The 12866-nt window shown below is 42.0% G+C and overlaps 3 protein-coding genes across 7 annotated transcripts; 1 reads left to right on the top strand and 2 right to left on the bottom strand.

Annotated features, from left to right (window-relative positions):
• Nucleotides 1-70: 70 nt before the first annotated feature.
• Nucleotides 71-3627, bottom strand: LOC109854896 (serine/threonine-protein phosphatase 5). Its single transcript, XM_020428484.1, has 7 exons — nt 3262-3627; nt 2624-3010; nt 2242-2528; nt 1956-2061; nt 1720-1862; nt 1246-1635; nt 71-1107 (listed from the first exon to the last, which is right to left on the bottom strand). The coding sequence occupies exons 1-7, from the start codon at nt 3356-3358 to the stop codon at nt 1048-1050; spliced, it is 1470 nt and encodes a 489-aa protein (XP_020284073.1). The 5' UTR covers nt 3359-3627; the 3' UTR covers nt 71-1047.
• A 506-nt stretch (nt 3628-4133) lies between these two features.
• LOC109854888 (lipase 3-like) lies at nt 4134-12232 on the bottom strand. 5 transcript variants are annotated; one of them, XM_020428474.1, is made up of 7 exons: nt 12151-12232; nt 6530-6715; nt 6187-6367; nt 5683-6038; nt 5416-5571; nt 5049-5276; nt 4134-4939 (listed from the first exon to the last, which is right to left on the bottom strand). In XM_020428474.1, the coding sequence occupies exons 2-7, from the start codon at nt 6710-6712 to the stop codon at nt 4769-4771; spliced, it is 1275 nt and encodes a 424-aa protein (XP_020284063.1). In that variant the 5' UTR covers nt 6713-6715; nt 12151-12232; the 3' UTR covers nt 4134-4768. The 5 variants fall into 5 exon arrangements, with proteins under 5 accessions (XP_020284063.1, XP_020284060.1, XP_020284064.1 ...); XM_020428471.1 differs by lacking the exon at nt 12151-12232 and adding an exon at nt 7571-7652; XM_020428475.1 differs by lacking the exon at nt 12151-12232 and adding an exon at nt 7489-7548.
• On the top strand, nt 8010-12601 carry LOC109854882 (gem-associated protein 5-like). Its single transcript, XM_020428450.1, has 7 exons — nt 8010-8345; nt 8457-8812; nt 8905-9222; nt 9332-9596; nt 9687-9912; nt 9993-10071; nt 10143-12601. Exons 1-7 carry the CDS (start codon nt 8031-8033, stop codon nt 12583-12585), a joined length of 4002 nt encoding a protein of 1333 aa, XP_020284039.1. The 5' UTR covers nt 8010-8030; the 3' UTR covers nt 12586-12601.
• Nucleotides 12602-12866: the final 265 nt, after the last annotated feature.

The raw sequence follows: 12866 nt of genomic DNA, 5'->3' as shown, positions 1-12866 counted from the left end.
TTCTACGTACGTTGCGTAAAATAAAATTATTATCTGAATTTTTTCTTCACACACATATTTACATTATAAACATCATTTTTATTTTATATTAACAAAAAAACAAACGTGAGTCAGAGATCAAAGAAATCCCTCCGATGGATTTGTAAAAAAGTTCGTCACAAATAACGTGACAGGGTGCGGCGATTGGCTTGGAACGTTGTTGTACTACATAATTATGCTAAATTGCTTTTAATATGTATATCATCTGTGTATAATAAATCGTCGTTCTCCACCAAAATCCCCCCACCGATTGGTCGTTCGAACAATCAAGTAATTTGTATTGCAACTTGGTTTTCACGTTACACGTATATGTAACTCACGTAGATTACATATGCAATTCACTTTGCGTATATATATAAATAGTGTATTATATAAGTTAAAACTCTTCATGGAGAGATCTCTGAGATCAAGATTCTCTGTTCTCTTTGTGTACATGTGTGTTGTTCGTGTGTGTGTGTGTGTGTGTTCGTACCGTGTGTGTAATGTAAGAGATGTATCTTTTACCGAACAAGATGGTCTCATCAATTGAGGGTACAAAATAGAAATAGTTTTTTTTTTCTTTTTTTTTTACGCGCATTATTACTTGCGTTATTACTTCATTGCGAAGGAACACAAATCGCATAGTAAATGACGAGCCAGGTTTTGTTTTCTCTCATCTCTCGAATGAGAAAAAAAAGAAAAGAAAACCCGTACCAAACTGCGTTCTCCCGCGTTGCAAAAATAAGCAAACCTTTCTCGCTTTTGTACCCGTCAATACTATATATAATATATATATATATGTATTTATATAATGAATATTCTCGTCGTATCTCACGCGATACAGTACGAATTCGTTAATGATCTCCTAAAAAGAATACAATAATTATCGTTTGACGGAGAAGTCTACGGTGCCTTTCTTACCTTCTCCATCTTGATATCAAATATATTACGCACACTTTGATTGGGCTACTTATACACACACTTCAGTTTATTATTATTTATTTATCAATAATAACTAAGGATGTTCCACTAGCACACGAACTTTAGTAGCGAATTAGCGTAAGCCATTGGCCTTACGTTTGGATGAGGCTGTAACAAATAATAAAAATACACGGATAGTCCGACAAATTAACCGCGAGAGAAAACAAAAAGAAATATAAAAAAAATATATAAAACACAAATATAACAAATATAAAAATATAATTCACGAGTACAAAATGTACGTACCATTGCTTCATACGATGTGAAAGAGGGTTTCATGTCATCGCCGTTAAGTGTGATGAAGGCACCTCGGTTACCCATCGTATCACAGTAATTTGGAGCGGAAAATACTGTGATACACTTCCCGTCGTGTCCGACTTCGAATCCGTCGTTCTTCACTTCGTGACTCCTCACGATATAATCCAGCGAGTTTGTTCTAAGGAAGTTCTGCGTGACGTCCGGTCCAAATTGAACGCCCACGCCTCTCTTGCTAGGCGCTCGGCCCATCTGTGGCTGCGGATCTGACCACAGCAACTCGCACATCAGACCTTCATCGGGTGGCTGCCGATTTCTGTCGATCTCTCTGATCTCCTGCAGCGTCACGTCGTCTCGCGAAAACAATCCACCGTGCATCACCTAGCGGACGACGAATTACATATATAAAAATTGTGATTTCTATAAAAATTGTCAACGTAGAAGCTTATACCGAGCGATACTCACAAGAACTTTGTTGTTGAGACAGTGCGCGAGAGGCAGCCAGTTGTAAACTTCTGTAAACAATTCCGCCATCTGGGCGGAATACTTAGCTTTCACCTCGCCGTCAAATCCATACATTTGATTCATCGTCGCGGATTCGTGGTTTCCTTAAACGAACAAGAACACCGCGTGTTAACGCGCGAATTTCGATGTTACTTTCGAATACATTCAGAGAGAAAAAAAACGCAACAATCACATACCTCTTGACATGAAAAAGTGGTTGGGATATAGTAACTTAAAACCGAACAACGTGAAGATGCATTCTACGGAAAACGATCCTCTGTCGACAAAATCTCCATTGAACAGCTACACAGTTGTTAAGAAAAATAAATTGTTGGACCATTACGATACGCGGACTTTTTTGTAATAATTAATGTTGACATATCTAGAAGATTCACTTGTACAACAAATATTCCCTGTGATGTACATCGCAACATTAACATGAGAACTAAATCACCTACAGTTTATATACATTATAAAGGATACGTAAGGATTTGTCTCCGACGGCAGACCGTTCAATTTGAATATGTTAAGCAGGTCGTAATACTGGCCGTGTATGTCGCCGCAAATTGTGAATTTACTATTCTTAGGTATCGTTATGTCGATTAGACTTGGTTGTGCCATGAACCACGATTTAATATCAAGCAGGATTTTGTAAGCGTACTTTCGATGCAGCTTGTTCTGGTTTCTGTACCATTCTAACAGTTCCTGCATAAATTCCAGAGTGACCTTGCCATCGACCAACTTAGGCCCCGTATATTCGTCCTCGATAGCTACGAAAGACAATCAATCACGCGCAACTGCATACATGTATTTCTCTTATTGATTACAGCATTGATTTTTGTCAAACGCACAACAACTCACTCACCCATGGCATCAAGATTGATCATGTCGGCAATGTTTTTCTTGTCCTCCACCGAGATGGCCTTCTGGAAGGCCAACATTTTGACCATCTTGCAACACTCGGTGTACCTGTCTTTCGCGTCTTTGTCATTCGGCCTCGCTTTCACCACAGTCCTGTAATCCGTGAGCGCGAGTTTGAACTTACCGAGGGACATGTAAGCCGCCGCTCTTCGATAATAACCCTTCACGTAATTCCTATCTAATTCGATGGCCTTCGAGGCGTCCGTCAACGCGTATCCGAAACATTCCGTTCTCAGGTAAGCGATACTCCTGTTGCCGTAGTACACGGCCAACGTTGGATTTAATTCTATGGCTTTGGTATAAAGTTCAATAGCTTTGTCGTACGCTTGATCTGAAAATGAAAAAAGGGTCACAATTGCGTAAATACAATTTGGGACGCGGCGTCGTATTGTGTCCGGTATTTTTGTTTTTTTTTCCCCCTATCTCTCCGCAATGAAAACTCAATTATCTCGGGAACACGAAGAAATTGTGGTTAGTTCGCGTGCACACACGTGACCGCGTTAGGTAGTATCGTGAAATTTAAGAGACTCCGGAAAATACATGACCGATCGCGTCTGACCCACGTGCGTGTCACACACATACTTTTGAAGTGTTCGTTCGCCTCCTCCTTGAACAATTCCGCCCTGTTCGCGTCTTCCGCCTGAACCGCGATCTCCGCACCGCCTCCATTCTCGCTCATCCTGGTGTATCCCGTTGATATATAACCCGTGCGCGCGTGGTTGTTTCTTTTTCTCTATCCGCGTGCGTGCGTTGCGTGTGTCTCCGCCGTAACTCCCGGTTTCGCGGACCCAGGTGTGTGAGACCAAGTGGCGGCGGCAAGTTAACCCGCAAGTAGAGTCACGCAGTCGCAACGTGCGTAAACGGCAAATCACACATCGAGTGTTGCAAACGAAGAAGTACTATCGCGCTCTCCTCTCTTTCCCGGAGCTTGCTGCTGTGCGCGATGGCGCTCTTCCCTCTCCCCGCTTCTCGCGCGCGCGTACCAACCAGCACAGCGGTGGTATACGAATCGCGAGAAAAAGGATATCGCTCGAAATCGACATCGATCTGACCGTTCTCTCTGTTTACCGAAGAGGAGCAAAATTGATCGAGAAAACACAATTCGATCGGTTAACGGGGAAGGATCAAAACGCGCGGCTCGCGAGACTCTCGAAAAATCGCGAACGTCGAGATGAGAAAAACTTTGGCGACGTTGGTTTTCAAACTGGTTGTTCGATTCGACCGATCGAACGACGCATCGATCGCTCGCGCGATTGGTCGCGATACAATTGACGATCTCGCACGCGCAAACGCGTGACGACGAAAACATAGCGCTACGGAAGAAGCAGCGAAATGATTGGCCGTCGCTTAATCAGAGCCGAAGTTTACGAAAGAGAACGCATTCGCGAAATTTGATTAAAAAAAATTCGAATCTTGTACAAATTGCGGGTGTGAGATGACTCGGAAGTTTATTACAACGCGCTGATTCGCATTGCGTTCGCTTTTTTTTATTGGATATAGTTCTACAGAGATTTACAATTTTTTCTACAGATTTACAACTTATACTCGGTCGACGTATTAAAACGACCAGTTGCGTCTTGGTGCAACTGACTAATCACAGTTGAAAATCACTTATTGCTAACTTAAGAGTAAAACCTTATCGAGGTGACAGTGTGTGAGACGAACTCGAAGTCTCATATTTTATTATTTCTCAAATTTAAAAACAAAAACCTACGATTGTTCTCTTCCAGAAGTAGTTCGACATTCAATTGTCAACAATTCTTTCTCTCCGTGCTATTAAATGTTACGTTTATTTTATTTCTATCGCGCACGTATGCACACCATCCTCAATTTCTTTCTTTTTACATAGATTGACTAAATTTATCTCTTTGCCGAGTTGGCCGTCATCAGACCCGTCTTCGATACGACGATGAGTCGATTTGTGTGAACGCACATTAATTAGTCTCGAGTCGCAAATCTTTCGAGGTAGCACAACTAACTAACACTAAAGAGGACCTTGATTAAACATCGGAACGCACGTAAGTGTTATACGAACGTATATAACAACGTATGAAAAATTATATATACGACTAATTGTAAAATATTCTGCTTATGATTCGGTCATCGGTGATTTACCGGTCTTCATAATCTCAAGCACTCTCTTGTACACGAGCAGGCGTACGTCTTTCGCCCAGATGAAATCCAGATGATTGAACGGTGGAAATGGTACTCTGTACAAATCGATCACATTGGGCAACTTGCCGTAGAGCCTTTTCACGTCCTTAAAAATGACGATAATTTTTCTCGTCAGTTGCGCGCGAGCGTTCTTGCGATTCAACAAGATGTCTTACGTAAATTTACGGACGCGTGTTTATTTCTTCGCTACTCACCTGGGGATCCGCCAGCCAATCGTTATCGGCGTAGAACAGCGCGATCGGCACCGTGATGTTGAACAAATTGTACTCCGGCGGTTCCGTTGCGTTGTAGATCACCCGATTCTTCTTGGAACCGTAATCGTACTGACGGAATTTGCCCGAAACCATCTCCTGATTGTAATGTATCACCGTCTTGGTCGACGTGCCAGCCGGAACGTAATGCAAGATCTCAGGCAGCAATTTCTGCGAGAGAAATTTATCAAGAAGTTTGATCTCGGAAAAACGTGACGACGCGTGAATTCTCTTCGAAGAATTGCGTTGTTGAAATTATTATAAAAAATAATATAAGAATAATATCGCGCGCTTCGCGCGAAACACTCACGTAATCGAATTGCTCCTCGTCGAAGCCGCAGATTAAGAACAGCACGTTTGCGCAGATCTTTTTCTGGAAAAGTTTCACGCGACAGCCGTTCGCTAGAATTTTCACTATTATGTTCTGAGGCAAAAACTCGTCCTTGCCAAAGAGATAATCGATAATCTACAAATCCAGGATTCGAACAGTTGCGTAATTTAAAAAAAAAAAAAATTAATTAATTTTCTATAAAATTACTTTTGGTGGAGAGAAAATCAAGGTGGTGTGATCTCTCACCTTGCTGCTTGCAATGGGAGCGAAGTATCGTACAGGACTTTGAATGTGGTTCAGAAAAGCGACGGGGGCGAGGCTGATCATCATTTTTACATTTTCAGCAATGTGTGGAAGACTCGATGCCATCACGTAGAACATGGTCGTGCCCATTGAATGGCCGATGTACGTGTGCAATAGTTGCGATCTCAAATTCGTAATATACGAGATCATTGCCGGTAAGTCGTACATACCCATTTCGTGAAAACTGAAGTTCCAGAACTCAGAGTCCGAGGGCAACAGATGAACGTGCGCTCTCGAGTACGTGTTACCACGTATGTTGCCCAACCACACATCATATCCCTGATCAGCCAGTATGAAAGCTAATAACATTTATGCCAAAATAAAATTTTATCATTTTTGCAAAGTATTCTCATGAAAAATATACAAAGTGAATGATGTCTGAAACTTTATCAAGAGAGAGGCCTGTATTATAAAAGAAAGAACTCTGTATCGCTCTGATCAATGTACCGAGTCCTCTGTTTTTGCCGGCGATCACCCAGTCTGTCGAGCTGCACAACAAGCCGTGCTGCAGCAGCACGGGTGTCGAGTTGTTGTCACCCGGAATACGATGCAAAGTCAAGAGGTAACCGTCCTCTGTCTGTATAACATGAGACTCCGCTGGATAACCAGCTCTTCTGATAATTTGCGGCTGAAAGAAAAAAGATACGGAAATAAATTATCCCACTTAATCGGTTGAAGAAAAAAAAACACTTGAGTGTCCGACCTTCTTGACCATTTTGCTGATGACAAAGTGGACTTTGGTTCTTTCTAAACTTTGAAAATCGGTTTTTCTATACGTGGAACGTCTTACCGTGTTGTAATACTCGAAAGAATTGACGGTCGCGTTGATTTTTCTCTCTTCGTCTCTAGGCGTCGTTTTGAAAAACCCGCTGATTTGGTCGAGGGACTGGAAAATATCGAATTTCATGGGCTTCGTCATCACGCCGGAGAAGCCGCAGAGGAACAGAAACCGCGATATCGTTGTCGGCCGCATTTTCTGGTGACAAATGTAAATTTTGCCGCAAACGTAAAACGACAATAGACAGATTTCAAATACTTATTTTCTAAAAAATAATATGAGATCCGGCCAGAGAAATAGGCAACTATACCAAAAGCGTACTGAAAACAACTGCGCGGATAGTTCGCGGACACCTCGCAATTTGCTGCGCGAACTTACACGATGTACATATTATGAATAACAATGAATCATCGTCGACGATTTTATCGAGAATATCAAAGTAGAAAAAGAGTTTAACAGAAACAAGAGATGTTAGTCACGCGACGATAAAACAACTTATGCAAAATATATGCACAATCCGCGCAAAGATAGTGCAAGTTATAAAAACAAACCAATCGAGAGAACCGATGATCTTAATTCTCACGATCCGATGATCTTAATTTTCACGATTGAACTCTCGTATCGTGTTCTCCTCTCTCTTCGATTTTTGCGATCGCAGACGTTTAACGACGATTTGTCAAAAGAATATAATCTTGCAAAAAAATAAATAAATAAATAAATAAAACAAATTGACCATATGATTTTATACAAAATATCGTAACAATAAAAACTTACTTAAACATCAATTCATTCAAGTTGTTACATTTAACTATATTGTGTATTGTTTACCTAAAATTAAACTTTTATTTGAAAGAAAGTTAATGATTATTTTAATAATAATTTTTAATTAATCTTTTCGAAAAGTGAGAAACATATATGTAACAGTTGAAAAATAAAAAAAAATATAAATATTCGTCAAATACAAATATTACCTGTACGTTAAATTATTGTTACAGTCAAAATCCTTTGTTCCATCTACGAAATCAGAAAAAGAACATTTAATCGTGTACTTACGGTATATGCTTGTTTATTCTTGTGTCCTCTGAGAGTAAACGTGTGTGTGTGTGTGTTTTTGTCGAACTTTGTCCGCTTTATCTTTTCGTACGAGCGAGAGGTTCGGTTTTACTGTTTTCCGTTGTACGAAACGAATCACATTGCCGCGTGTGCTTGCATCCACGAGTCTCGAGTGACTGCGAGTTTCCAAACGTGTTTCAACGTGTTTTCTTTACACCATTTTGTCGTTGTGTTATCATTATCAACCAAGTATTTCTAGAATTTTGTGTTGCTTTCCGCGTTTTTAGATTTTATTATAAATCACGCGTTCGTGAAAAATATCGAACACACCGGTTAACCTCAAATCGACCGGGTTGTGTTCGGCAACGTAACACAGTGAAGGAGAAGACGAGTGTTCGGTCGAGAAAACTGAAGTTTTTTTTCTTGTTCCCAGTTCGTATATGATATAACGACGCGCAAGATGAACGAAGTCGCGTTACCACCGTCGCCGAACTGGTATATAAACGATATTTTGTCCTGCTCGAATCGAGGAACCGTGGCATGGGGCGGCAAAAATTTTATCGTCGTCGCCAAACGGAACAACAACAACGACACTCTTCAATATTCTTTGATCAAGGACAATCAGAAGGAGAAAATAACCGCGGTAGCGTTCCGTCCCGCGTCAAACGACGATCCAGACAGTCCGGAATTGCTGATTGCCGGCGGTGACAATGACATTGTCAAGATTTGGAACGTAGACACGTTAGATTTAATGGTCGAGTTTTCTTTCAACAACGTAAGTATATGTAAACGTGATGAGAAATAAATGACAATAGAGAAACAATGCCATCTACTGTGTTACTTATTATTTGCAAGGTTAATCGTAATTATTGTTTGTCAACAATAGAAAGATAAGACAACAGTAACAGGCGTTGACTGGTCGGTCAAGGACACCAATCTCGCTTATGCGGTGACTTCCGAAGGTCTTCTCATGTATTGTAACCTGCACTATCAGAACTGCAAAGTGATACCTTTGGGCAAGGTGTCGGCCACATGTATAGCTTGCTGCCCCCACAATTCAAATATCCAGGCGGTGGGTCTTAAAGGCGGATTGATTTACATTATTGAAAAAGAAGCGATAATCTATAAACTCAGAGGTCATAACGAAGAAGTAGTCAGTTTATCTTGGTGTCCCTCAGACACGAATGTGCTGAATGGAAATGATAAAAAAGACCTGCTTTTAGCTTCCGGTGCAAAAGACAAGTGAGAGAGGCAAAATTGTTATAATTTATAAATTTTAACGATATTCTCTCGTGTTATTTTGCTTACTCGTTTGTTTCTTTGCTTTATTTTAGGAGTGTATTCATTTGGAAGGCTAATGAGGGCAGGTACGAAACTGTACTGCACATGCCATCCGGTCCACTCAGTTCCACTCAACACAAGAGTAAACTCGCGTCAAACGGAATTTGGATTGCGGTGTGTTGGGTGGAACCCAAGATTCTTCTCACTGGTTCGCAATGGGGTGAGCTTCTTTCCTGGGATCTGACTGTAAAAGACAGTAAAGGCAAACTCGTGCATAAGCTGGTGCACTCGTACCACGGCAGGGGACTGTTCTGCATAGCCACCGTACCCAGAGACAACAAAACGTTCAGCAATTGGAGAGTTGATCCCGGGTGGGTAGACAAATTCTTTGTGTGTAAAAAACAATTTCATAAACATAACAGTTTCCATAAATTGAAACGGGAAAAATATCGAAATTTACTTTATTCATATGATTTTTAGACTCACAATCTGGACCCTGGCGCAAGATCGCTGGATCGTGTGTTGTAAGCAATACAATGATCCCTCGAAACCGATAGAACTGAAGTATAAGATACCTACGCAAGGGGGATACGTTTACTGCATGGAAGCCTGTGCCATTGATACGTCGCGCGTCGTGTTCGGCGTGGGAGACACGATGCTGCGCTTGTGGAATTTGTCTGAATCCCATACGACAACGTTTGATGTGACCATGTACTGGCAGAAAATAAAAGGAAAATTAAGAGCGGTAAGAAAAATATTTTTTAAATGCGTTTTTTTTTTTATCAAATGTGCGTATGCTGTTGTAACACTGTAATGCACAAATCGATGTCGTCAGTTGTCGTGGTTCCCCGAAAATGAATCCACAGTGGCTTTCGGCACCTCAGAAGGCCGTGTTGGAGTATTCGACGCACTTGGCACCCAGAAACCACCTGTATTGTACAGACAATATCACAGAAACACAATTTATAAAGTTGAATGGGCGACACTCGACGATACGTATTATTTGTTCTCTTGCGCGGATGGGGAATTAACAGCGCACAAGAAATCCGAACCAAATAACGGTAAGATTATTAAGACGTAAGACGCCCGGATTGTCGCAATACGTGATTTGTCGCCGCAACCTTTGTGTTTTGATTTTCAGAACCCAAGGTTATAAAGAAGGGATGCACGGAATTTTCTTGGAAATCCAATCTGTGTTTAGCGATTGCATTAGAAAACGGGTGAGTTGCACTTGAGAATTATACATACAAGGTGAGAGGAACGCATCTAACATGAGACCTTTTCTTTATAGATCAATTGTGTTCTACGACAAGAAGCTGAGGCAACGCGGCAACGTGATACATGTGTTGAGAAACACGGTAAATTGTCTAGCTTGGCATCCCGATAGCACAACGTCAGACATGTGGACGTCGTCGATGGCGAACTATTTGGCGATCGCCTCCGACTCGAACAACATATTGATCTTCGACATGTCGGAGCTGTTGAAAGAATTAGAGGCCACAAGCAACGCCGACAGCATTTCGAACGGCATCCACGACGAGCACAAGATAGAAAAGGCGGTGGCATCGTTGAACGTACATTCCGACAAAGTGGTCTGCTTAGCCTGGAGTCCGCACTTCAGCGGGCATCTGGTTTCGGGGAGTTACGACTGCACCGCTCAGGTGTGGAACGTCGAGAAACAGGAACTAATCGGCACGTACATGGGTCACGAAGGACCGGTGCTGTCCTGTATGTGGAGTCCCTTGAAACCGCAGTTGATAGCGACCGGCTCGGCGGACTTCACATTACGTATATGGGACTATACGTCACCGGAGCAGTCACCCAGGCCACCGTCTGGTGCCAAAGCAAAGAAGAAAGAAAAAAAGAAAGGAAAGAATAAACCGGAGTCGTCAAAAGACAATACGGAAACGCAAAAAGACTCGACGAGTTCGTTAACAACGGATTCAGTCGAATCTTCGAAACCTTTAGAAGTAGTTCAATCGAACTCGGAACCGAAGTCGGAACCGAAGTCGGAACCGAAACCTGAAGTATTGCTAGTAAAGAAAAAAGATAAGAAAACTTACCTCAGCAAATATCACAGAGCAACGAACAGATTTAAAATCGTCGACATGATTAGAGACGACATGAGAAAGAATCAACGAAAAGAAGAAGACGATAACGTCGCGAATTTGTCGTTGTTTTGCGAAAACCCAGAGAAGCTCGCGGAATTTTTCGACAAGATAATATCCGATCAAGAAACTCCGACTGGTGCAACCGAGTTGAGCGTCTGGTGGAACAGAAACAACTACGGGCGCAATATAACTCTCGAGAGCAAACTAATGGCCGCGGCTAAGGAGCAGCAGCTGAATGATTACCTGGTTTCGCTCGCGCCCAGCGTCTCCGCGAAGATGTGGAAGGAAATGTGCGAGGCTTACGCGCAGCAGTTGATAAAGCAACGCAATGTGGAAAAGGCCGTCTCGTATCTACTTTGCGTGCACAAGATTTACGACGCCATAGACGCACTTTTGCTCTTTAAAATGAACAAAGAAGCCTACTTGCTCGCGAGATGCAGACTGGATACGGACGATCTGTATCTGAAGAAGGTGTTGGTCACGTGGGCGGAAAGGGCCATAGATACCGGCGCTCTGGAGGAAGCGGCTCATTGTTACCTCAAGTTGGAGCAGTACGACAAGGCGGCGAAAGCGCTCGCTCGTCGAATGGAACTGCCGTGCTTGGAAATCGCGTCCGAATTGGCGTTTATGAGCGGAGACGAGGCGTACGGCATAAGCATAGCCGTGGACGCGATGACGCGCTCACTCGGAAAATCAAAGTGGCCGAAAGCCCGTTCCCTCATCGAGAACATACGTCAGGTTCAGTATCTGAACGTTTACATAGACGTTCACGAGCTTATTATGAGCAAGTACGGGGAACGTACCGAATTGGAATTGGTGCGAACGTTGTGCGGAAACGTCGAAGAAACAGAACCGGGAGTGTTTCAAGCTCTCGAAAAGGAATATAATTCTTCTTATTACGACGCTTTGCGCAAAAACGCTGCCACGATCACGGGATCAAACGGCGAAATTAACGATACGATCAGACGACTCGAAAGTATTTACATGATCGCCATAGCGGCTACTTGCGACACAAAAGAGGCTCGACTGAAGCACATAGCGACGGCATTGGATACAGCGTTGGAATGCGATAAAGCGAGACCGAGCTATGCGAATGAATACGAAGTTGGATTTTTCATATATCTTCTCGCTAGCTTGGACACCAGGAAACCGAGCGATGAAAATAGTATTTATGCAAAGAGTAGTTACCTAGTTTCGGAGAGCGTACGCGCTTATTTATGCGTTGGCCTCCTCAACTGGTTGCTCAAGCACCTGGAGCAATTGTCCGTTGAGTACGAGACCCAAATCGCGGAAGCAATATTAAATTTGTTAGACGACTCGATAAACAAAGAGACTTTATCTTATCGGAAGAAGATTAGCGAACTAAATAATCTGGAAAAACAGCTTATGATTATCTTGAATTCGGATATTGATGAGAGTACAAAGGAACAAAAAATGACAGATCTGAACGAGAAAATTGAGGAATTGAAATCAATGAAAAGAAAATTCGTGGAGGAGCGTGCCTGCATACCAGATCCCGCTTTTGTGTTTGACCAAGTTCGCGAAGTATCTTGCAAATTGCGCGATGATAGCAATCGATCTCGATTTTTATGTCACTTTGATAAGTTACTCGATTTAGTTTAGATGTTTTTATTTAGTAAAGATAAATTCAACGAGGATCCGAGCTAGTAAAAATTCGATAAACAATCTGGATTTAGATTAAAAAAAAGAGTAGTTGTACATAACTCAATAAAAAAAATCTTATCAGTTGTTGGATTGAATCGCGAAGGAACGACTCGTGAATCGCTGACCTGCGTTTTACGCGACATACGTTTTTCACGATCCGCAAATAAATAAAATTAAATAAATTGTTAAGCAAGAAAATTTCTACCACTTTTTTACGTGTATATTGTTCTTCGCCTGTA

Source organism: Pseudomyrmex gracilis, unplaced genomic scaffold (genome assembly GCF_002006095.1).
Source record: "Pseudomyrmex gracilis isolate BER0280 unplaced genomic scaffold, ASM200609v1 scaffold_74, whole genome shotgun sequence".
Classification (NCBI taxonomy): Eukaryota; Metazoa; Arthropoda; class Insecta; order Hymenoptera; family Formicidae; genus Pseudomyrmex; species Pseudomyrmex gracilis.
This window is presented reverse-complemented; position numbering and strand designations above follow the sequence as displayed.